The sequence below is a fragment of the Zosterops lateralis genome (assembly GCF_965231275.1).
Source record: "Zosterops lateralis genome assembly, chromosome: 1".
Taxonomy (NCBI): domain Eukaryota; kingdom Metazoa; phylum Chordata; class Aves; order Passeriformes; family Zosteropidae; genus Zosterops; species Zosterops lateralis.
Genome location: NC_139762.1, coordinates 17,210,450 through 17,237,470, shown reverse-complemented (window position 1 = coordinate 17,237,470; position 27,021 = coordinate 17,210,450). Strand labels below are relative to the sequence as shown.

The 27,021-nt window shown below is 35.4% G+C and overlaps 1 protein-coding gene across 1 annotated transcript in view; it reads right to left on the bottom strand.

The window, feature by feature from the left end:
- Positions 1-27,021, bottom strand: part of ODAD2 (outer dynein arm docking complex subunit 2) — a gene marked incomplete at its 3' end in the record, with an annotated part of 61,764 nt that overhangs the window by 2,071 nt on the left and 32,672 nt on the right. Inside the window, exons 10-11 of the mRNA XM_083876214.1 lie at positions 20,570-20,758; positions 19,760-19,981 (exon numbers count right to left, since the gene is read on the bottom strand). Coding sequence (XP_083732340.1) covers positions 19,760-19,981; positions 20,570-20,758 — 411 coding nt within the window. The remainder of the gene's footprint in view (positions 1-19,759; positions 19,982-20,569; positions 20,759-27,021) is intronic.

Sequence of the window (27,021 nt, the reverse complement as noted above, 5' to 3'; positions counted from 1 at the left end):
TGTTTCACATCCCTGATTCAAACCCAAAAATAAGTATGCACATGCCATTCATATGGTGGTTTTGCTAAAGCTCTAGGTTTTAAATTTGGGGGCAAGGAAACCATATGCCTTATGTGATTATTCACTGCACCTTCACAGATTTAATGCAAGGCTTTTTCAGTGTAGTGAGTGTGGAACTCTAACATTTATAATAATTTCAGATAAGACTTGTATCCATGTGCAAAAGCAGATGTTCATAAAAAAAATGTTTTGGAGACGCATTATCTAGTAGGAACTTAGGAAAAAACAAAAATTGACCTTTGCCTTTATTATGACTACACATTAGGTAGGACTCAATTCAAGGCTAATTATCTCTTATTTTAGCCATCACTTCTTTCTAGAACTCAAAACACATGGGAGAATAGGTATTTTTTTTGTCACTTTCCACAGAGAACTCAATATTAAGCAATGACAATAGCTGTAGGGGAGGGTCTGTGCTCGTTATTGCAGGTGCATTTTGGAAAATTGGGGTGAGGCATCAAAGAACAGAATCGTGCAGGAAACTGGAACAAAGGACCCAAATAGATGCCTCAAGAACTAGGGGTACATATGCAACCAATGCAAACACCAATTTTTACAAAGGTATCAAATACTGATTTTTTCCTTCTGTGTTCAGGGGATCATGGACCAGTTTCTCTCTAATTTGCTGTTCTTCTAAATCACTTGCCAGTGGTAACATCTGCAAGAACTGCCACATCATACAAAATCCAGTACTACACTGTGTCTCAGGATTTTCACAGTAAGATTTCAAAGGACTATTTTTGGAAACACTGCCCAACACAGTAGCTGCCTCTAAGGACTGTGGATATACAGCAACATTTGTCAGTTAACCTACTCCGTTTGTACTAACAAAAAGACAGCTGAAGAAAAGATTATCAAAAATGCAAAATATTTCAATAGAAGTAGGTAAGTCTATATTTAGGAATCCAACTTTGAAGATTTTGATATAAATCCTGCCTTTAATGAAATAAAAAGTTATTCTTTTTTTAATAAACCAAGACATTATTATTTTTTTCACCTCCTGATTATCACTCCTTGACCCTTTCATGGGTTCAGTTCCATTTACTGGCAATTTGGGTCATTCAATTCAGGTATGGAAATGCATTCATAGATAGTATACACAAACTATACCCACGTATTCAGTATATTTGACAAGTCCAAGAAATCTTTTTCCTTTTCTTTTATTCCAATGTACTAGTGCAATATGACATGCCATTTTTCTTTATATAATACCCTTGAACTTCATGTATCCCTTCCCTTTACTGTTCAGGTATTGTTTTCTGACACATGTAAATGTTAACAGATGTGAGAAGCAGTAAAAAAAGCCTGTGGTATAAATGCTTCTTTCTGGCACATAAAAGGCACTTTCCATAGACAGGGAAAGCATTTGCAGCACCATGTAGCCTTCATTTTCTGTTGGCAGGTATCTATATTCTAAGGCTAGAGTCCAATATTTTTGCACAGTTTGCACGTCATACCAGTAAATAAGCACAAATACAAGCTGTTTGGATAATGTACACGGCATATGTACCATTTCTGGATTCCAAAAGTAATGCACAGCCAAATCATTTGAATATTCCAAACAATTAAGATTTTGCTGTCACTACCCCAGAATTGTGAAACTATATTACAACAACATAATCACAGAGTAATTCAGAATGGAGGGGCTCTCAGGAGGTCTCTAGCCTAGTGTCATGCTCAAAGCAGAGTCAGATATGAGGTTCAGCCAGGTTGCCCAGAGTTTTTAAGTCTGATCTTGAAAAACTTCAAAAATAGAGATGGCACTACATCTTTGGCAACCTATTGCAGTGTTTGACTGATCTGGTGGAGAAAAAGGTTTTCCATGTGCTCAGTTACTCTTTATTTAGTTCATGCTCAATGTTTCTCCTCCTCTTGCCATGCATCACTGTGAAAAGCCTAGCTCCATTTTTTGATGACTGAACTCCCTGTAGGAAGTTCAAACCTGCTCATGAGTCCATGTAAAGCTCTCTCTTCTCCAGGCTGAAAAAGCCCAGTTTCCTTAGTTTCTTCTCACAGAGAAGTGCTTCAGGTTCTGACCATCCTGGTGGTCCTCTGCTGAACCTATTATGGTTTATCTGTATCTTGCCTACATCAAAGGCCAAAGCCGGGTGCAGAATTCTAGGTGTGATCTAATGAGTACTAAAGGGAACAATTACTTCTCTCAACCTACTGGCTGTGCTCCTCCTCTAAGTCCAGAGTTGTGACTTCTTTGCTGTCAGGACACATTGCTGGCTAATGTTCTGCTTGTTGTCTACAAAATCTCCATTCCCTTTTCAGTAAAACTGCTCCTCAGCATGTCAGTCTCTAGCCTGTATCACTGATGTCTTTCTAAAATTTTTCACTTCTACAAAAGAAGTAGCCCAAGAGGATTTAAAAGCAGAAAAAGCAGAGGTAAATACTGTACCAACAACCCTAAATCTGAAAAAAAATCTCCGATGGTCTCCATGTACTGGTTACAATAACTTGGAATTCCTTCAGCCACATCTGCTGCAGCATCCAGACTTGGGGGGGGACGCAGGAAGCATAGAGGTTTGCATGGAATAATCTTTAAATAAGGGGTTAACCATGTGATGTGTCCACAAGTTTTCTAACACAATTGGAAGTGTAGAACAAGGCTGTTGGAAACAGGTTTCCCTGCTCACACAAAACAGATAAAAGATCAGCCTATTCAATACCCCAGAGTCCTGTGAACATGAAAGAAAATTATGAATAAAGAATAACTATATAAAAAATTCTTAATGACCTTTTTGTCCTGGCTTCTTTAGGTTTTCTTCCCTGTAAAACAAACCTTATTTAATTTTTTCTAATCAGAAGGAAATATGGACAAACTCCTTCAACAAGATTCATATCTATACTGGGAAGCTAGTCAGAGCTCACATAGAGCTTAAAATTCCTGGAACTAAAGACATACACTTCAGTACAACATCTTGTAGATTGACATAGCATTTCCAGTTGGTGGTAGGACTTGTGTTTTGTTGGTTTTGTTTTGTTTGGTGGTTTTTTTTTTGGTTTTTTTTTTAGATTTAGTATCTGGTTTCTTTTACATGCAACATTTCCTGAAGGATGCTAAATTTCTAGCACTGTGATTTTCTAATTGTGTAACACTTCTTTTTCAAAAAAGGACATTTTTCACATGTTTTTTATAAATCTAACCTAAAAGAAAAAAAAATACTTTAAATAAAAGCATATGGTAGAAGCTCATCCAAGAAAGTATCAGTCTAGATCCAGCCAGCATTTTCTAACTTTCAACACCATAGTGCACACTGGAAAATATTAAAGCACCTAGTTTGAGTGTTACGTTACACATATTCCTATGAAAATACTTCTCATAAAATTAAATTATAAATAATAAAACACACTCCACAATCAAAGTATAATGAAGGTTAAGCTAAGTCACTGTTTCTAAACTAAAATTCAGGCCGATTTCCTGATTTTCCTTTTCAGCTGAACAAAATGATAAGACATGTACCATACACAGATTCCTAAGAAGATGCTCATGTAAGTTCTGGGAGGTTTTGTTTGTTTGTTTGTTTGCCTGGTTTTTTTCAGGCGGCACAAAGAAAACAGATTTCAAACTGAAGTCCCACACACCAGGGAACACTCTGAGCTAGCAGCTGTACGAAATCCATTACCAAGAAATTCCAGCGAAGACAGAAAATAGACAGGGCTGACACTCACTGTGCTGATTCCCCCTTGCACAGGGTCTCTCCTCCCTGGGACTGAAGTCAGAGCATCCCCTGGTGCAGCCTACTCCCTCTCATTCTGAACATAAAGAGGTGAAACTGAAGCTCTCTGGCTGGGGTGGGAGAAATTCTGGGAAGATTACACCTTGCTTCTTTTCCTTTTTTGTCCTATTTCTGTTCTTTTCTCTCTTCCATGAAACACATCTCCATTCTGGCAGCACCACAGGAAAAGGGCAACTTTTTGGAATCCCTCAAGAACGGTATCAGGAGGTCCAAAGCATACAGCTTGGGCTAAGGTACACCTGAACATGGAGGCAGCCAGCAGGCTGGCCACTAACTGTCTCTTCTTTCTCATCTTTCCCATCCTCCCTCAGAAAGAGTGCAGGAGCTGGAAAACCTGTGCACTTCCTGCAAAGAGGTGCAGGACTTCAAGTTAGGATGAGAACAAACTTGCCTGCAGTTTTTTGTGCACTTAAACCATCTCACCTGTTTCAGGAATTAAGACAGGTGATTTGTCCTTGACAAGTCATTTTTCTTGCGTGACCATTTGGGACAAAATGACTGTTGGCAAGATGAATCCCACAAAATGCCAGGAAATGAGGGGTAAAGAAGAGTAGGACTTGATAGTCTCAGTAAAGTATTCTGAATATATGATTACTAGTACTTTACCATGAGATGTTTACTATTTTGTTAGAATAAACAGTTTCAAGTGAGCTACAACTGATTTTATACCATGACAGATTTGAAGTTTAAAATCCTTTTGGGTATAGCTTCATTTTTCCATTTTTCTTACCTGCTGCCTATTTTTGTCTATTTTGTTTAGTTACCCTCCTTTGTTACAACTAAACTGAAAGGCATCTGAGACAAGGGCCATATTTCTTCAATATCTGAACAGGAACAGCACTCTTGAAAAGAAATCTCTTGATCACACAATAATGACATACAGAATAAGAATATAGTTGTCATATTCTCCTATAAGGTTAAATGTTGCATTGCATTACTTTAGAGACATATATATAACCTATATGCCTAAAAGAGAACTATATTATGGTACACACACACATACTTGCAAATATTCATATAGCTACAAAATATGAATAGACTCTACAGCTCTCTCTTCACCTCATCTGTTTTACTGTCTTTTTCTTATATAGTTATTTAGAGAAGGATGTCCTCCTTCTCTGCAAAGACACAATAAATGGGCAGAGAATTGTGACTATCAGTAACAAGGAGAAAATCAACAAAATGTCAAATGGTGAGAAGTAGAATAGTTTAAAAACTTCAAATTTGCAGACCCAAGGGTTTTCTCACCTCAATCTGCTACTTACAGGATTTCAGAGGAATACTGACAGCTACTTCAGATGTAAATCTAATTACCTACAAAATATCATGCAAAGGTGAAGTTGCTAAATAAAAATAATAATCAAAATTATTTCTAATCTTTGTTTAAAAGGTATCATTATATGGAACTAAATTGAGACCTTAAAGGCAGACAGCTTGAATCTACATTCAGCTGTAAGATGTTTGCTGCAATATAAAGAAAGAATTCAATCATCATGAACATTCCAATATACAAAAAATCTTATGGGATATGAAATTCATCCCATAAAAAGCAATAGGCAGATCTGATAATCCAAAAGTGATGAAGCCCAGGGTCCCACAGCATATTTTTATTTAAACCAGTTTCTGTATTTTATTTTTATTTCATTGTAGTTTTCAAAAGAGGATTAATATATTAAGGGCTTTTGGTGGCATAGAGAGAATAAAGAACTTTTTTGGAATTTCAATAGAGTGACATTTCAAAATTTTATTTTTCATTTCAATGGAAATTAATTTTATTAAGATTAAATTAGGAACCTACTTAATTATTATATATAATGGACATTCAAAATTGTAAACTTATGTCATGGATGTCTTTTTCGTTTCGTAATTTACTTTGGTTTAGTAACATGTTGGGAACTATCCTTCCTTTATATCATTGCAAGCCTAATCAATCTTTCTTTTTTGTATTTCCTGCTCATTTTCCATACTTATCTGCTTTTTCACTCTTTGCTTTCCTTTTCATTTTCAAGGAGCATGACTTTTACCTTTCCTTTCCTTCTCAAACATTATTGAGGAGATAGTATAGGAAATTGAGAAAGAATTGATAATTCAGTTTTGTTTCAAATTTTTTAACATTACTATGGATACGAATACTATAATTTTGTCTATCTCTAGCAATCATATGAAGATTATATGAAAGTTAATCAGAAGCAGTTGCAAAAAAACTATCAGCAGCAAGTTAGAGGAAAAAAATGAGGTTTAAGCTGCCCATTAACCCTGACACTCTGAAAGGTTCTGCCTGATTTCTCAGCAATGCCCTGAAAACATGATGTGTTTTTTTTCCCTTTGGTTTGTCTGATATTCCTGAAATGCACTCTAACTATTCTGTCTTTGAAGACAACACTGAATTGCAGTGAAGGGATACTACAGTTTCCAGACTTTTGACAAATTTTGCAATGTTTCTCCCAAGTGCATCTTGTCCTGAGAACTGGGATCTGAGAACATAATGTGACAGTACCAGTATTTTAAAAGTATCTTGGATCTACTGATATGCATGAACTGACTTCAAACTCTCTTCTGTACTCAACGGCAAGTACTGATTTTGATCTCTAACACAGCTTTAGGTCCAATTCTCTAAGGGTTGGTCTCTCTTCCTATCATTATAATCAAAACCAGTGAGGTGCTTTTGCTAGTTAACCTTATATATCAAAGTCTGGGGATAAAAGCAGGAGGTTCACCCTGTGAATTTGTACAATAGCGTTTATTTGAAATAAGTAGCCAGTGTATTTTAAAGCTGTTATTTTTGTGGCACACAAGACTGTTCTATAGTCTCATGTTTAAAGATGTGTGGGTGACAACAGTGCATACATTTACATAAACTGGAAGATGAGTGATACTGTTCAACATATAATCTGATTTTAGACTAGTAAATGTACTAGAAAATGTTCAATTAGAACACAGGGTAAATAAATGTATAGATGGTATGAACACAGATCACCTCTACTCATACAAATATGAAACAATCTGATGAAGCAAGAAAAGATCTGGGGCTGTTCATGGGCAAGGGTACACATATAGGCCCCATGTTCATTCAAAGTAGTAAGTCTAAATATATGGTATCAGAAAATTAAATGTATGATACCATTTATTTCTCAAGATTCTCAAGCTGCATTTTTTGTTATTAGAGAAAGCCAAATTATTTTATACTAAGGAGTCTTCTTCCTATAATAAATAGGAAATAAATTTCTTTATGAAAAGTTTGGTCAGCTGTCATAAAATATATTTAGAAGTGCTGGAAATTTGTGTGCTTTTAAAAAGTCTGTGCTGTGGAAAAACGTTACCATGTACACTTAGTGTGACAGATAAACGCTTTGGTTTTTTGGTGACTGAAACAAAGACAGTGGCTTGAATTAGCACTCCAATCAGGCCATATTCAACCAAAGTATTTGTGATTTGCATACAGTTCTTTAGAGGGGAGTTAGATATTTTTTCAAAAATAAGCAAAACTTCCTCCAAAGCCACTCAAGGACTTTGGCCACAAAGTGCTTGAATGGCTGCTGACTTTTGGAAGCTTTGTGAGATCAGGGACTTTTGAAAATACTGTGTTGGATGCAAACAAGCAAGCAATAATATCCTTGTGACTTCTGAATATCAGAAATACTAGATACCTTGATCTGCTTCCCTCTCAAGACGTAACCATGAAGTAGGGAATGAAAAATTAATTAATAAAAATTAAATTTAAAATTATTCTCTAATTAGAACAAAAGCCTGTTCCTCTTTTTTTTTTTTTTTTTTTTTTTTTTTTTTTTTTTTTTTTTTTTTTTTTTAATTAACTTCTCAACTTCAATTCCAAGCTTCAGGTTTTGGAAATGTTTTTGGCTTATTCATTTGCTTGAGCTTTTTTAATTCTAGAAAAAGAAAGTTATAGTTGTGCTTGGGCAAGTGGAGGTTGTACCACATGCATAAAAGCTCTGCTAAAGTTGGTTAAAGCATGCGGGGGAAGATGTGAAAATTAATTTTCTAAAACCATGCAACTCTGTGTTTTAACACAGGAAAAATAAATCACTGAACCTTCTACCTGAATGCTACTGCAAAAGGCTAAAAAAAATCACAATTTAAAGCTGGTGTGGTGGTTACTTCGTCTCGGCTAGGAGGAAATGGCTGGAGCTAACCAGCTACCCCAGACATTATTTCACAACACTACTGCAAGCACAAGAACATTACTGACCACATGTTGGGCATTCTTGGGTGAGTATGTTTGAGGCATTCTGCTGCCTAATAAAAACAGTATGTGGAAGATGATTTAAGATAAAGTACTACTTCCACATGGGGAACTTCATCAGCTCCCCACTCAAACAGGCTACTTTTTTATTTAAACAGTGCATCATGGGCTTGATTCATGATGACAATTAAGGAATTTAACATCCTTCTCTGAACAGAAGTATCTTTATGTAGAATATTGTAAATTTTGTGAAAGAGTGTTATCTCAAAATACAATTCCCTCATATGCATTTCTGATGTGGAAGAATTAAACAGACTATCAGTTTCTCCCCCCACACTTCAACAGAAGTTTAAGCATAAATAACACCTACATATAACTGCAAATTTTATGATGATTCTTGGATTATGAGACCAGAAAGAGCAGAAAGATTAACAAAAACAGCCTGATCAATCAGAAGCAAAGTGAGGGCTGCATGGTGTCCATAACTGTGTCTTACATTGAAAAAATTTCTGTCCAAATTGTTTGCAAGAACTTTATTGCCTCACCCAAAAATTTGGACATCTTATCAGTTCTAACCACAGCTACTGGCAGCCCCTCTGCAACTGCTGCACGTGCAGTGCGCTAAACTGTTCAGTGTAGTAAATACACGAAAGAGGAAAACTTTGCACTGAGCTGTGACATATTTGCACAGGAGATTTGACCTATGAAACAGAGGTTCTGCACTGTGAACTGCAGTTTGCAATTGACTCTGTCTGCACTTATCCTGTAGAACTGTATTGTCAGCAGTTTGCAACCTCACCATTTATCACCCTTCCCATTATCATTTATGAAATACTAAATGACAAAATTCTCTGGCTCCAAAACTTCATCCTAATTCCTACACTTTGATTCCTGAGTTTTAAACAGTTATTCATCCTCTCTAGGACTCTGTCTTCTCATCACACAGCATTTTAACTTCTTTAACAGTTTTTGGTGAAGAGTGCTGCTCAATGCTTTCTTAAAATCCAAGCATGACCAATTCCACCTTTCCAAAATGCAACAGGAATATTGCACACCAACAGAGTAATCAACTGATGGAAAGACAAAATGCTTTGAGAAGCAAAAGACTAATAAAATATCCTCTATACCATGAATGATCAGCAAATCCAATGCCAAGTATGACAGACCTTTTTTTTTTTTTTTTTTTTTTTTTTTTTTTTTTTTTTTTTTTATATATACAAACTCCCTTGGTCCTCAATGCTTCTGGAGTTCAGCAATTATGTTGCTCCGGAATTCTGAGAAGGAGCTGATCCAGTCTAACGAATGTTGTATTTGTGCAGATTGCACAGATACAATGTAAGAGATACAAAGAGCAAATGAACCTGGATTCATCCCACATACCTGTGGTCAGGGTAGACAGCAGAATTGGTGAAGGATAGGACCTTCAGAGAGGCAATTTTGATTTTAGGTGTTCTAAAGACCTTCTTGATATTTTAAACTTTTCTCTATTTCCACAAAGCCCAAATTATGTATCACATCCTAGTATTTGGAACTGTCATAGCTGTAACACTATGGAAGCACCTTTATGAGTCGCTGCTTTCTCAATCCTATGTCATGGAAAAGGTTTTTTTTTATTTTTATCTATACCTTCAACACAAATGCAATGAGTAGACTAGAATCAGCCTAAAGGCACCTTCTATCTAGCTTTACAGTTGCTCTAAATCCAAAGGTAATCCAAATGTAATTTGCAGTGTATCAGACTCTTTTGGTAATTAGAAAGTGTTACTGGCTAATATTCTATCACTTTAACGTTACATTTTTTCTTCAAAGCTTCCAGAGACCAAGAATTATCATAAACCAGGGCAAGAAATTCTGCACTGATTAGCAGCTGATAAATACAGCCAATAATTACCCTTGGAGATAAAAGCAAAATTAATTAAAATCAAATTTTCAATAAAATTAAATCATATGAACTTTCACTTATAGTCCAGGAGAAGATACATTCTAGTTTTCACATGCAACTGATTATAAAATGAGCATAATTGCATCAGCAATTCATATCCTGTCCCTGCCCTCACTCAAGCCAGAACAGAATTCTCATATTCTCATCAGGCTCATGCTGCCTGGTAGTCTTGTCAGGTCTTTAGATTTGGTGCCAAAGTACAGAACGCTGACCAGGAACATTAACACTAGAGCCCATTCCATAATCCACCCACTGAAAATGGGCTTTTCTTTAACATCTTTACCCTGAAAGTAAAATCAGTAAGTTGTGCCCTATCACTTAAAAGATACCAGAGAGCACTCTGCAATGGCAACCTAAGAGAGATTACAATGAGTAGGGCTTTAAGCCAAACTGAACTGAGTTATTGATTCCACAGGAAGAACTTTGTTCTTGGTATTTCTCATGTTCGGATTCTTTGAATAGCTCCTTACATACAAGGAAACTATTTCTGATCAGCTGAATGTCAAAAATAATTACCTGGCATTCTGTCCTTACACATTAAACCCAGTGTCTCTTAATTAAGAAAACTGATTTTATGTCTGACAGTTCAGCTAAAATAGTATTCCATAAACATAAAAATATTTTAATGCTCTTCTTTCTTATTATTGCCCAATTCGAAAGAAATGATTCACACAGTCACAAGGATAAGACTGGTGCAGGGAGCTAAACAATTGCAAGAAGCTGCTCTGTGTATTTCTGTGGTTTGGAAATAGTGCCAAGTCAGAAGGAAAAGACATTCTCTGCATTTTCTAAAGCAAGATAAATACAGAAAAGAAATATAGATGAAAGATGGAACTGCTATCTGCGGATTCTGCCAGATTCCTTGGCTTTTTGGCACACCTATTGAAGCTGGCAGACTTAGCCAGTAGCAATCTTTTCCATTAAAAGGAGCAGCATATATTTTGATTTAACATACTTTGTTTGTGCATTTTTAAGCTTCAAAAATGTCTATTTAAATTTTTTTAATGATTCCTTCTGCACAGTTGGCTGCAATTGCCCTTATTTGAAATGGCTCATTTATCACTAAAAGAGCTGCAGGGCACAGCTACTGTTAAACAGCTCCAGCAAACGTACAGCTTAGTGGGACAAGCTTCTTTTTATAAGACTAAAAGATGTTTAAAATGTGCCAAGAGGAGCTTTATGCCAGCCTCTAGGTTTGTTATCCAAATGTTACAAAATTAGAGATCTCCTGAAGCACAGAGTTTGGGCAAAAATAAGCTGATCTCCCTTAGGCTGCTGTTTTTTCCCATCCACAATCAGCCAGATTTTAACAGAACACTTGCTGCATGTCATAAACTTCAGTAATGTGAAATTTTGGAATAAGTAATCTAAACTATGAGGCTTAATCTATACTAAAGCCAAACTTCATTACCTTTGTCAATGGTGCAAAAGCAAAATGTTTTACATAACAGTACCCTTCCTTTATGAATGGTGACATTTTGCTTATTATGAAGGTAGAACAGCTACTGGCTCCTGCTTCCTGAAGCTGAAAGTGTAAGCAAAATGTTTAAAGCAAGCTGGCATTTGCTAACACAATGGAAACTGGTGTAACACTGACAATTTACATTAATCCTTCTGAAATGGAATAAAACACGCTAGTATGTGACTTAGTTTATGGAATCTCTTATATCCAAAACCTAAGTGTGATGTGATCAATACATTTGTAGGTGAAGAGTTTTGGCATATTTTCTGTAGACAACAGGCATGCAGAAATTTTGGAATCTAGTGCCCTCTTTCTTGATGTCCAAGAACTGTAATAACTGTTATAAAAAGCAACAGGCATCAGATTGGAGTATGTGCCAGATGTATCTCCAGCCTGAACTGTGGAGCCTGAACAGAGCAAACCATCACAGTTAGTTACAAAAGGGGTTTTTCTAAACTTAAAATTACAACATAAATATGTAAATTGCAAATACATACTATTATACCCCAATAGTACTATTGCATAGGTATTACATGAAATATTTTGGCTTAATTTATAAAGATATATTAAACCTTGCTTTATAATGTAAAATTCCATATTGTGTATTTAATGTTCTCACCAAGGACCACCACAAGAAAACAATCAAACCTCTTGCCAAATACTCCTAAAGAAGTGAGTGCCAGTGCTTTTGCATTTCATTTTCTATACTCAGATAAATATAGTATGTGATAAAAGGTTGGTTTTAGAATGTTTTCAGTAGAAATTACTTGTAATTGTCTTCCATGTTTTGTAATTCACATCTATTTATTTCATAAAGATGGTCTTATGAGAATCTTTGCACATAAAATGGTAAGCCAAAACTTCTTGTAGGAATTTATGACTTTAGCAAACAATGACCAGTTTTCTGGAAGCTCTGCACAATAAATTACAGAAGTTGTATTTTTTAACACAGTCATTATAAAAATCCTTCCAAATATGAAATCTACATTTCACAATAACTTTCAGAAATCTTGGTTAAACAAACTGGTTTCATATCTTGAAATATTACAAGGGAACACAAGAGCCTAACTGTTCTGCCACTAAGAACTGAACTCAAAAAGCACAAATACCTCCTATTAAGTCCACACAGGATTCAGAAAATACATTATAGATGTTATGTCTTCTTTGCCAAATAAACCAAAACCAACCAACCATCAAGCCCAAACTGAACACATCCACCCTCTCCCCACCTTCCCTCCCATGCATCTCTTCAGGCTGCACCCTGATGAAAAGACTAATTTAAAAAAATATTAAAAGGTATGATTATGCAAATCAAGTTCCATTCTTAGGGCATGAGTGTCTTCTTTGCCCACTTTATCGTACTAAGCAGTTGAAATTTATTTTTCAGCAGTTCTGGTGATGTTCTTATAAGCTACCACAACTGATATTCCAGAAGGCATCCATTTGTAATATAAGAAAACAGAGCACTTCCATGTTGGGCAAATAAAAGCATAAACCAGACAACAGAGTAAGGCTAAAGATGAGTTCTATGCATGGGTATGTTGGATAGACACTTTCAATAATAAAAAGTATCTGAACATGAATGAAAACTCTGATAAAGAGTATCAGAATGTGAACAAAAAACTCTGATAATCTGCATCTTAGGTACCTTAATAATTAGGTTAATGGTTCCTCTAGCCCAAAAATAATTAGTTCTGTATGTACAATGGAACAAGAACAAAAGAAAAGTGACTTTTTCATAGTGCAGTACAGAAAAATATCTTTAAATGAAATTGGAAAATAAAAGCTGCTCAGAACTATGCAAAGCTCAACAGAGACTAATTTACTTTGACTTCATGTAGCCTTCAGCACAGGCACACACATGGAAAAACCTGCCAACAGCACCAGTTATGGTTCCCATATGGTGTGAGTGCCCTAAAGTCTGGGTGTCTGGCTACTCTCCAGTGGTTCTAGATTTTTACAAAAAGCTTACAGTCGGTATTTGTTATTTACATTTAACTTAAGATGATTGAGTTGCAGCTATGAATTAGCAGTAAAAAAATGTATCCTGGGTTGCTTATACTATCAAAGATGAACATATAAATATTTTACATAATTTTTCTAGCACTCTAGTCCTATCTGTTTGTTTATCTCCACCTTGTTGTGTGCTACATTTAAATTGAAACTTTTCTGGAGTCATCTTCTTCTCCTGCAGGTACACATTCTTATCTGTCTTCAATGCCTTTAAGCATCATCACAGTACACAGAAAAAAAAGTATAAACAGAAAAATTAATAACTTTACTATTTCTCAGCTAATTAGTTCAGAATTCAAGCAGAAATTTCAAGTCAAAATATCAAAGGATCTTCGTATGAGATACTGGAAATCACCTCAGTGGGAAGATCTCCCTAAATGTTTTAGATTATTTACCATCTGATTGGGTACCTGCAAATGTAGAATTTCATCGGTAGGCAGAACTGGCCTTTTTTAGCTTCGTCGTTTGCAATCAAAGCCACTGGTCTTCTTTTGACAGACCTTAAAACACTTGTGTCTCTGTAATTCAAAAGTATTTACCACTTTCTCAGCCAATAAACTTCTTCAGTTTTCTAATGAATCTTATCTCTGCCAAAGCTGCAATCCTCTGCTGTGGAAAGGCAATATTTTGTTTTAAAGGCTTTACAAGAAAAGTTACTGTCTTGGTCTCTGAATATTTGCCTTTCTAAAACAATAAAATGCTTGAACACATTTTGTGGCTGCTTTTGAATGGTGAATTATTCTTACAAAAATGAGAGCTAAGTCATCTGACATTTATAAAGTGTTTTGACAAAAATTAACATCTGATTTAATCACATAAAAAAAATCAGCTTATATCACAAGGTCTAAATTCACTGGTGATTTTTACTCCTGTGCATGAAGGCCAACATTATAGCATGCAAAGGTTTAACCTGAGGATCCATTTCCAAAAAGACATGAAAATCAAAGTAGAAAATTGGCCAAATATGAACTTTGAGAGCAATACTGTGGTCAAACAGAATAATGAAAATCGCTGATGTTCAAACAGAGCTTACACAGAAACATGGAAGTTATTTTACCTGATTTAGGTATTCATGCAGATACTACTGGAATACTGAATTTTGTTTTGAAGTATGTTGCAATTCAGTCCAAAAGGGAATTTCAAAAATAAAAAAATTCAGAACTGACACACAAATATAATTAAAGAATTAAAAATATAGAAATTCCATCAGCGATTACACTTGCCTAGCTAATTAAAAATATGACAATCAGACACACAATTAAATTTTTTTCAATAAAAATGTATATGAGAACAGAATATATGTAGGGCTTGTCAGTTTACCAAGCAAAAGTATCATACATATAATTGCATAAGATAAAACTAGACAAACTGTAGGCTACAAATAAGGTGCAAATGTTTTTATGGGGAAGGTATTTAACTACTGGAACAAGTTATGATGTCTCTGGTGGATTTTCCATTGCTGGAATTTTTTAAGTAAAGAGTCAGTGTTTTTCTAAAAGATATACTCTATTCCAAACAGAAAAAAATGAAGCAATGTCTCTGCTCTGCATGAGCAAGGCTAGTCAGACTTGGTCATTAAAATGATCCTTCCAGCATTATAACGTATGGACCTACAACTATGTAACATGAGAATAGTGTCCAGTTAACCAGACTATAATCTTATTCAGGCTTTTTAAATACTGGTATATTACTCCTCTTCCAGCCCTGCAACTTCCCCTGTACCACAAGCCTGTTGAAAATCAACATCCAGGAGGATATTAATTTAAATTCAGCTGTCTGAAAGCTAGCTGTTTAGTCTGAGTTAGTCACCTAGGTCCTTTCTACATTCAGTGGAGAAAATTAGGCACTTTCATGAGTCTATTCCTTGCAGATATCTTGGGCATCTATTTTCAGCTAGGATAAGTCTGCAGGTGTCTCTCTTTCCATTGCCTACAGAAGGTGTCTTAGTTTAGACTACTTTAAACTCCATACCTAGAAGTGGCCAAAGTTAGACGAAAGGAATCCATCCTTAATACTCCAAAGATCTCTTTCAAAATCCTTGGATTCAAGTTAGTTAGATCCACTAATTTAAAACATCTGGCATTATTAGATCATACTCAAAGTGTGCTTCAATTACGGCTGGGCAGATTAGGTTTCATCACCATCATAGCATATAAATTCGACTCATTTGTATTCTTCTAGGAAAAGAAAAATTAGTATTTTTAATAGGTCTTTCTTATTGAACTAATATTCAGAATTCTGTCATTCCTATCTAATAATGAAAAGGACTGTACGCTCATTTTTAAAAGTTCTCCACTGCCTTGGATGGGATTCACCCCATTAAACATGGATACCTACAGCATAGATGTGCTGATCTGACCTTTGAACCTGCACTGTCATTACAGCCAAAGGAGACCAGAAAATATTGCCAGTAGAAATCAAGGTGCCTTATCTTTGCATAAATTTCCAAATTAAAAGAGATGAAACAGTAAAAAAACTATTCCTCTTCTTTGACTATTATAAGAACTGGGATGACTATTTCAGTTTGGCATGTGCACAGTGTAAACATTTAAAGTTAAGATGAATTACTAATTTGATTAATTTTGTTCTTCCACAGCCTGACTTTGGCTGCTTATTTTCTCTTGTTCTTATTTTTTTCATTACTTTAATAATCTCCTCAGAGACTGCTCAGAGTCTCATTAGACTCATAATAAAAGACTGGCCTCAACCCTGTAGGTGATGAGGCCATTCAAACTTCCTAGGCCTTCTTTACAGAGAAATCACCATCATCATAATCGTCATCATCATCATCGTCATCCACAAAACCAAATCCTTTATCTCACTAACAAAGTCAGCAATTAACTTCTGCAACAGCAGAAATTAACTGCCACAAGAGATTCTTTCATCTTTCTTCACTGATGAAGGAAGAATGACCAGGAATAATCAGCTACATGTTTTTCACTTGTGTATACTTTTAATTTTTTTTTTAATTCTGAAGCCTTTTAGAAGGTATATTATGAGCAGTTGCATGAGTGCCTGTCCTATCACACCACTATCCTCATTAACTCACTTCAGAAACAATCCAAATCTACAGCTTGCCAACATAACCAAGAAAGAGAGTGACTGTAGCACAGAACAGCGTTGTATTATCTTGACATGGTCTGTAGGATAATGATTTAAATGCTTTTTAGCGTCTTCTGATGACTTTACTTCTTCCTTTAAAACATAGTTACACTTATCTTTTCACTACTAAAGTAACTGCACTTCCTCAATCTCCCATTTCCTCCCCAGTGTTTTTACAATTTGTCTTACAAGGACATCCCTTGTAAGAAAACTGTATTCTTTACTCACAGTTAGACATCTTTTCATGAATGAGCTTGATTGCTCTAAGGTTCAGTAGCAGGCAAATATAGGTGGACATCTTTGTTCCCCTGCAAAAGCTTTAAGGGAAATGTTTTGCTGTTTCCATGAAGAATGTGGTGCTGGCTTGGTGCTGCTTTCAGTTGCCTGTGAATTTTCCTATTTCTCTTCTGGTGCCAGACTCCAAGCATAAAGAATGTTTCCTGATATTCCTGCTTATCTCAGTTGTGAACTGCCAAATCCTCTCTGTATTTCTCTTCTCCCTTGGTTTGTGGATTGTTATCTCCAATCTTGATTTAAAATTGATACTTCTTCCTTTCTCTGATGTCAATTTCTCCTGCTGTCTAGTGTCTCACATGTCATTTCTGGATCTTTGAAAATGCAAATCCATTTTCCAGCACAGCCATGAATTTTTGAGAAAGAGGAAATATGTTCTGGTGTTTGGTAGAAAGAAAGCATTTATTCATCTGTCACAGGTCATAACCATTGTTCCATTCCCGATCATTAGAACATTGATCATGGAACTAAACATAAAAGAAAAACTTCATAAACTTTCTAAACTTCCTCCAAAATCCCCGTTTGTCTCTTCAGAATTTCATATGGTAGCTGACATACACCAGTGACTTCCCAAGATTTTTATCATACAGACTCACTGGAGAAAATTGAATGTATTTTGGGTCCAGTTACAAATAGGTGAAAATTTCCAACACTGGTTCTCTCACAACTGTTGTTTTGTGATTAGCAAATAATGTTTGAAGCAGTAGCAAAATGTGAAATACAACAATCTGATTGAAATTATTTTCTGTTTATTATTTTATTACTGGTTTCCTGGACAAAAATATGTATACGTACATTGAATAGGTAATGGTCAGAAAATTTAATGCTTTGAGAAAATCTCTGACCAACTATTAAAGCACTCAGCATCTGTGTCATTCACACAGGCTAAATGTTTCCCTGAAGCATCACACATTCTTTGTATGTGAACACAGCACATGAACATGTGCTGAAGAACACCTGGGATTAGGCATGTATTGCAACCTAGTCACAACTACAGAGACTGTGACATTAATCCAACTGTGCATGATCACTGAAACACCAGATATCTCGTAAAAGATGAAAAAATATTAAACAAATCCAAACAAGTTTCCTAAAAAAAAATATGATTAGTCCTGGAATAACCTGTACATAACAATCTCTGTTTAAATACAAAGTATGCTTTCAGTCAACTATTCACTGGAGAGGCCAGAAGAATGAAAACATGCAGGCATTCTGTCATTACTGCAAAGCACTGAGCTAAGATATCCACTGGCACAGACAGAGTGCTGCAACTACTGTCTCGCCGTGCTGGACAGACCAACTGAATAGGCCAGGCAAGACTCAGTCCGGTACTGACTCCTGCATTTGTACAATTAAACCTCCACCCACTCTCCTTGCCATCTGGGAATGCCACTCTAGCCTTTCTGAAACTCCAGTTATTGGTTCTTTATGGCAATTCCAACAGTGCCAGCAAGGGAGTTGAGCTCTTAAGTGTTGGTGGTTTAGCCATCTGTGCCCTGAGCTGTCATGGTGCATATGTTGATCTGCTTCACAACCAGCTCAGCTCTGACAACACAGAACAAAAGCACTTGGACTAGTATATCTGGAAAATCCAGAATATTGTGAATAATAAAAAACATTAAACACTTTTTATATTTTTCTCTACAACCCCATTTATCTGGAAGTACCAATTAATGGTTTTTACTAGTCCAAACACTTTAACTAGGACTGAAAAATAAAGGTGAGCTTAGAGTGATGTGGAATTATTCTAAAAGTGCATTATCAGAATCAATATGCTACAACTTACAAAATCTGAAATCTGCATAATAAAATGAAAGAAAACAGATGACAGGAGGTCAGAAAATGGATTATGCCAGCTGAACGGAAAGAGAAGCAAGATTAAAATCAGAAGCAAGATTAAAATGTAGTACAGCATATTCCTCTGTGCTACTGGCTGTATAGCCAATATAATTTGACTGTGGTAGGTAGGTATTACTCTCCGGTACTGGAAGAGTACCATAGATTTGATTAAGTTCAAGTACTGGCCCTCAAACTGAATAATTAAGTATATTTGACCAGCGGGTCCTTTAAAGTCAACTACAGATAAACACATGATAATTCAGGACCATTAACTGTGCCAGAACTGAAACTGCTCACAATGAAGTACACTATCATAAATGCAGGCATAAAACCAACATTAATAATAACACTGCATTATAAATAATTTCTTACTGTAAATACATTTACCTGAACATTAAGTAAAATTAAAGGTCTGCACACAGTGAATCTTTCAGGGAATTGCTGAAAATTGAAAACTCTTACTATCTCCATCTCTAAAGCCATAATGCTCATCTCCCTTGTGCCAAAGGAATAACCCCTCTGCCTTCAACCAGTGAGACAAAACTTTGCTAAAAAAAAGTCTTTTTGAAAGAAAATTTTGTTCTAGGATAAGATCTTTGCAGAATGTGATCATGCTTAACTCCTAAAATAAGAATTTTATAAGTAAAGGCAGAATTCACCAAAACAGCTCCAGGTGAACTAAGCCTTTGTATTATTCTATCTTTATTTGTCCTCAAATACAGTTACACTCAATGTCTAGGTGACATACTGCCATATTAAGTATCATACATTAAGATAACCCAACTCCTTTAGCAAATGTCACTTGAAAATGACAAAACGCTGATGTCGTGTCACTATCAGCCTAGGTCAGAGTCAAGTACTCTAAAGGTGAATGTCATGTGGAATACTTCTATTCCAAAACCCACCTAGCTGAAATATTTTGGCACCAAAATTCTGTTTCCTGATTCACCAATTAACCAAACATTTTTAGGATAAAGTTTAGAAAATCTGAGGTACGCAGCAGTATCCAAGAACTATATCAAATTGAAGATCACTTTTCTTGACCATACCAAACCTCTTCAATAGTTTGAACCCCAAAGAAGAAAAAACTTTCACCTCACCTTCACCACTCCATTTTCATGCATGATGACACAGTTGTTGGGATCCTCTGAAAGTTGATATAAAGCCAGAGCTGTAGCTCTATGAACTAATGGATCCTTTGCCTTCAAGTAACGTGCTAAAGGAGCCACAGCCTTGGCCTCTCCAAAGGCAACTCTATTGCTGCCCCACATGCAACAGTGGGCAATGGCCTCTGCTAAGTGACGTCTTAACTTGTTATCGTTCTGAAGAATGTAGAAACATAACAAATTAAAGTCAACACACACAACAAAAAATTCATCAGAAAGCAGAACTGCATTCCCACACATCTTTAAGGCATCCCAATTTAATTGCAGTACAATTAAAACTGGAGAAAGCTGTAAGGCATAGAGCTATTAAAGTCCCTTAATATTCTTTTTATAGCAAGTGCTGTGAATTTTTATATTGTTTCAAAGGTACTTTTAGACTGAATGGAAATTAGATAAGATAGCATTAAAATGTAAAATATGGCCTCATCAGTGAGATTTTTCTGCGTGTTCAGATTTATTGTTTTCTCAGCCCTTTGTGCTTTTTTCATATGGCAGCTGCACCTCTCAAAAGCAATATTCTGCAACAGTAACTATTAAAATGAAGCTCATCTTCCAAATCGATTTCAGTAGCACTCACAGACTGCTTTGATGTCCAATATATGTCCCATAGAGGAATGATTCTACATCTCTTTCTTGTAACTGCTGCAAAATCTACTGCTCTTGTCATAATCTTTTAGTTGAGCATAATGCAGTCTGATGTAAGAAATTCCAATGCTTTGTAAGACATGTTTAAATGTTACTTACTGTGTTTGCTAGCTTGGACAACAGAGGGACAACTCCATGATCTGTCATAACAGCTAAGTTTTCTTGATCTTTAGCTATATTTGCAATGGCTGCGCATACACTTGTTAAAACTTCTTTATCCTTTGATTTTAGCAAATTGACTATGAGTTCCAAGCCGCCAACAAATGATCGAACCATTTCCCCAGAATTCTAAATGAGAATCAAAAGAAATGTAGTTTTTAAATATATCAGTATTTATACGCAAATGTTTAAAAAAGAGATTGACATGACATAGTTATTCAAAACTGCAGCTATTGCTGTGTTGCCTTCACCAAGAAATATGGCTAATTTGGAACTTGGAACTATTTTGATTGATGTATGAGAGACTGTTTTACATACCACCATACAGGCAGAAATTCAATGCCTAAATAAAGGTATCTATAATTTATCGTTTTTCATACCTCAGGGTATAAAAGTCTCAAGCTGTCACTTTAGAAGGGTGCAAGTCTCACTTATCAATAGTATCAGAGTGGCCAGATGGGTGCCTTGCACACCGTAGGGCATCTAACACAGCAACAGACACTTTAGGCTCTCAAAGTGTGTCCTGTTTCCCACATTTAGTCTGACAGCTAGGACAAAGGAATGACAATATTATTTTCTTGTACCAATGCCAATGAGTATTCAGAAATATTTAAGAGGAAAAGTTACACAAGTCAGCAATTGTGGGAGAACCACAATGCACCTCAGAGCATGAAAAATCAATGTAAAATGTGACTAAAGGGTGCAAAAACTACCCTGGAAAAATGTCTAAGTTTGCTCATAAAAATGAAGTAGAAAACAGTGTGCCTTGATCTTGAATACAGTGGGCAGATCTGGTCCATTTTTACCATCTTCAAGAACTTACCATAACATTAAAAAAGGTTTAGAGAATGACAAGAATAATCAGTGGTAGGGAACTGTTCTGTAGAAGGAATGACTAACCAACTACGACACTCAAGGTAATAAAAGAAAAAGAAGGAGCAGTGTGATATAGATGTACAGAACCCGGAGTAGAGTAGGAAGGGCACAACAGGATCTCTCTTCTAGGAGAAGAACTGAAGATGGAATTAGTAGGTGGCACGTTCAGAATCAAAGTTGATTTTAAACAAAGTACAGCTGAGAAGCTGGAAGTCCTTGGAGCAGGACTGCAGTGGGTCTCAAAAAATTTGTACATTTAGGCAAATACAAAGAAAAAAGAAAATTCATTACGGGTTATTCAATAAGAAAGCATTTTCTCTCATTTAGAAATTTCCTGAGCACAGACTTCTTGAAGTGATGTTATGGTGACACATCTAAAGGTGGCATCGGACAGTCTGGTGTCAAACTGTTATTATATTGAAAAAAGAGTCAAGCAATCAAATGGTTGGCAGTAACTTCATAGGATGAATTTCAGCTTGTGCTCCTCAGTGGTGTTAAATGTGCAGGGACGGAAAGAAAGATCTGCAAGTGGAATTACTTTTATTTGTTTCTTTCAGCAGGTCAATAGGAGAATTTTGAATAAAAACTACTAGACACTCTCCTGAAACCTCTGGACTTCATGTAAGTGCAAACATGGATTGTATGAACTTTCCTAGGGCTAGAGAGTGACCTTGAAGACCAAGCATGGTTTTGATTATATTTATTTCTTTTTGGGGGCTAATTTATGAACAGAGTAGGGTCCAACTGTATTATGTAAGCTTTGCTGAGCAAATCCATCAAATCATGGACTTGGTAAATGAAGATTTCATAAGATGTTGCAGTTTCATCTTTTTTTAGTTCTGGGTCTAAATGTCAAACAGAACTCTTAGCTGTGATGTTTCATTCTCACAGAAAGCAAAAGTAGTGAGTAGGCACATTGGGAATGAGACATTTTTTGCCACAGGCAGAACAAATGTTGAAAGTGGAAGGGAGAGGTTAAAGCCAAACTGTGTAAGGGTAAAAAAAACACAGCATGTGGAAAAAGGGCACTATCCAAGAGCAAACTTCACGCAGAAGTCCTAAAAATCCCCCAAATGAACACGTAACAGAGGTCCTTATAGAAATCTAAATAGAATGTAAATGCAGAAGAAGGACTGTACAGGTTTGTGGCTCAGAAAAGCAGCTGAGAAAGAGAAGGAAGGGCAATGCTCTGCCACTCTGTTACCATGTGAGCTGCATGTAGAGGCAGGTGGGCTTACAGAGAGTTTCCCATGGATACACAAGCATAAATGTTCCTCTATAATTGCTACTGTAAGCATACCACAATGTAATATATCTACAGTCAATCACCTGAATTAAAACATTGTTTCTCCATATCAGTTTTCATGTTTGTCTTGAAATTTTAAAATTCGATCCCAGATGACCAAATGTATATGGGTTACTAAGAAAGCTTTCTACGTACAGATTTCTTACCTACATGTATTAAAGAGCTAGAAGCTAAATTACCAGACATGGGAGAAGAAAAGAAAATGAAATATTTTATATTTACTTCCAATCTTTGAAGGTCACTACAGCATTACCTTGTGTAAAAATATTGCCTCAACATTTGAGAAAGGCTTCTGTTCAACAGGTAAATGCTACAGTACAAAGTGTAAGATTTGAAAGGGCCCTGAACATGATTCTGTGTTTCTGCATGGTTCAGTTATCTATATATTATTATTCCTGCTTTTGAAAGATATTCCATATAGAGATAAAATAGCCTTTATCTCATCTTAATGGACCAGTACCAACATTTTATATTTTTCCACCTGTACATATTTTCTTTCCAGGTGATTATAAACCCTATTCGTTGAATTTCTCTTCTGATGAGCTTATACTTTTCACGTTGTGTAATGGAGTACATCCCACTAAAGTCACGGAATAACACATAAACAATTCAGCAGTAAGAAAAAGAAAAGAGTTTCAATAATCATCTGTGAAACCAAGTAAACACAAGGACAGAACTTTCTACCAGTGATGAAAAGCAGAGGGAAACTGCAGAAACCACATGTCAGGGAAGTTTCCCAAATGTGACTGTGGGTGTAGTCTGGTGGTCTGTGCAAGACAAAGAGAAAAGCAGAACAGCAAGAAATTTGGAGAACAATGAGCAGAAAGGAGGACCAAAATGAGAGCTTTAAAATCCATTAAGTTATGTACAAGATTTCTTTTTTTCCTTCAGAGAAATTTAAATAACAAACAAAATGTTTTTTGTATTATTTAAGCAAAACCATGCACTTGCTCTGTACAATATATTTCTAGGTTTCTTTTTTTAAACTGAAGTATGTGTTTTTATTATATTCAATTGCCATACCTCAATATTTTGAAAAGAATTTATATAAAGTTGTGCCTGTGAGTGCAGAGGCCACAAATGAATTCTTCTGAATCTATGGTCTTTGTATTAATTATCAGATACTGCTCATAGAGTAAAGTAAGTTCTGTTATTTTAGTTTTAAAATACTCTCAAGCATTTTCATTTATACTTTTTTAAATTAACATAAGAAAAAATAATATATGACGTGTCTTTGGAAATGCTTCTTTACTTTTTGTTTCAATTAGAAAAAAATGCAATCTTTAAATTCCACCTTCTAAATTAATTTACAACTTACTTTGTCCAACAACCCTAAGGGTTTGTAATTCCCAGCTATTGGTGTGTGTTAAGCTTTCATATTTATCTATACTACGTTCTATCCATGTGTCCCACTCCCTTACCTATTGTGACAAAATCTTATTTCTTGGTTGTCTTGACAAGGCTATTCAGGTAGAATAAGGCAGGGGAAAAAAAGTTAAGTATAAAGCCTAGAAACTGTCTTTATTGAAAAAAACCCATTGATAAAATCACTAACAAGCAATAAAATAGACAATTTTATTGTATATATCTGCATGCCTGTGGTAACAATAGGTTGAATGCATCTGTTTTAACAATAATATCTTCTGAGCTGAACAAATAAGAAGCCAAATGCAAAGACATCTAAAGAAGTCATAAAAATGTAAAAAAAAACCCTGAAAGGTTGAAGAAGGCTTTATTGTATTAGCAGGAGATATATTCATTTTATATCTTCATCATAATCATACTTTTTAATGCAACATTTAACCTGAGGTTACAACAAGTCCATGAAAAAACATGGATTGTTCAATTATGTTCCAAGTGGCTAAAGAAGAAAGGAAAAGATAACAGAATCTTTCATGACTTCACGTGACCATATCTTCTAAGTAGTGGAAGTTCTTTTCCTCAGAAAGTATGAGAGATACTATTTTAAAATTGGATTCAAGTGGTGGAGTTTGCAAATTCAAGTAGTAAAAATGTACCTATCTGGCATGGATGCTGAGGCCAGAAAAGTTACCTGCTGTGTTAATAAAAGCCTCATCCACCTACTCTTTATTACATACTTGCATCTTGCTGGCCTGCATGACTTTTAACAAGACTCAGTTAACTTTCCCTTTTCACTTGTTTCTATACTGGCTTCAGCCAAGAGTGAAAATACTATGAGAGATATCAGCTTTGCAGAGTTTTTTTAATTAAGAGCAGAAACTACTATGGGACTTGCAGGACTTGACCTTTGTGGTATTTATACAAGGAGAACATTTGGGATTTTTGAGTTTTCTCATCATGATATACTAAATTTTTTGTGGTTTTTTTTTTTCATTAAATAAATAAAGTTCATCAGTCTTGAAACATGCAGGTCTCGTAGAACTACTGGATTCTTTTGTAATATAATTCCTTTCTTATTTCTTCCAAAGTGAAAAATGTTTTCTTTATTTGAAAGATTTAAAGCTAAACACATTTCTCCAAAATCACATTGTATTTATCTTTAAAATATACTCCACTTGAAAGATAAAATTTCTCCACTAAAGACAAGTAATATTTCACTCTCAGGACATCTTAAAAAGCTTAAGAAGTCAAAGCTAATTTGTCAAATTGAATCGTTTTTGCCCAAAAAAGCAGTGGTATGGCTGGGCAAACCAACTTCAGTTATCAAGAGTCATCTTTAAACTACCTTTTCTTTAATGAAGGCAGCTTTGCATTTGCTATTCCCAACTGAATAACTTCCCATTCTAGCGTACAAACCAATTTAAAGTTAAAAATAAAGAAATGCAAAGAAGTTTATATATTACAGCTGCTTAGTGAAAATGGAAAACAAAATTCATATAAGGAAGTTTCCATTCATTCTTCTTATTAAATAACTCAATGGTAATATTGAACAAATTACTTTATATTTTAAGGTTAATTTTATTCCTGTCTATACAGTTATGGAGGCTTCCACTGTTGCAGAACAGATGAAGAAGCATTTGTAAGATGAAACTACTTCCCTACATCTTACAAGTTTTCTTTTGTGAGAAAATGCAATGTGTTGGGAAAATAACAGCAGACAATGAAGATGGATTTTCCAGTTCTCTTTATCTCAAAGAAGCAACTAAGACCAAAGCAAGAAAGCAGAGTTGCTTTGACATGGTTCCAATGCTACTCTATAAGAGCTACTCTGTAAGAACAGAATTCCTCCTCAGAATTTCCTCTCTTCAGGGATTTGATCGTTGCACACTTGGCAACTGTATTGCTCTTGACAGTTTCAAGAAACTAAAGTGAAGTCAACTATCCAAGCATACAGCCCAAGAAGGCATACAATGAAGGTTCTCCAAAAATGTCAGGGGGAAGAAGTCTACCTAGTCACTAATGCAACTTTTAGTAGTCCTTCTATCTGTTGTTTTCCTTATTTTTCAGTCTGGCAGACTATACCTGAAATTCAGTCCTTGGGTGATTGCCAAAATCCGTTTATTTCCCTCCATATAAGCAGTGAAGTAACGAATATCAAAGTCCTTTGATGATACAGTTGTCTCAATTATTTTAGATTATTCTGAGGAGCATTTAAGTAATAGATGTATGAGAAACAAGTAACACTGAGTAACTAGAAGAACATTATTTCAATTGTTTTGAATTGAATTAAAACATGTCTAAGCAAACTTCTTATAATCATTAATGAGATAGTCATCACTAATATGTAAGTTAATATTGTAGAAGTGCAGACAGCAATATTAGAATGTTCTGAGGACTGTCTAGTTAAACAATCAATGCAGTGACAACACAAACTAAGAAGCTGCTAAAACAGTTATTTTTTGTCTTTGCATGTCTCATATAGTTCCAGAAATAGAGTAGGATATAAGAAGGCAATCGTATCATGTTGTAACACTCACCATTACATGTTGGAAAAGATGAAAGTTTACAGACCACTGAGAATCTGAACAAGCAGCATGAAGTACAAAATATGTTTTAATTCAATCAAAAGTTTCATCATTAGATAAAATGATTGCTTGAAATCTTCTGGCATATATTACGTAACAAATGAAATACAATGATGTCCATGCTTTTTCTTGTTTTAAGACCTATAGAAGTCCCAACGGCAAGTGAGAGGGTAAAGACAGGAAAAAAATGACATGGACAAAAAACCAAAAACTAAGGGAGGGGAAAAAAAAGAAGAGGATGGGGTTTAAACCTTTTACAGATT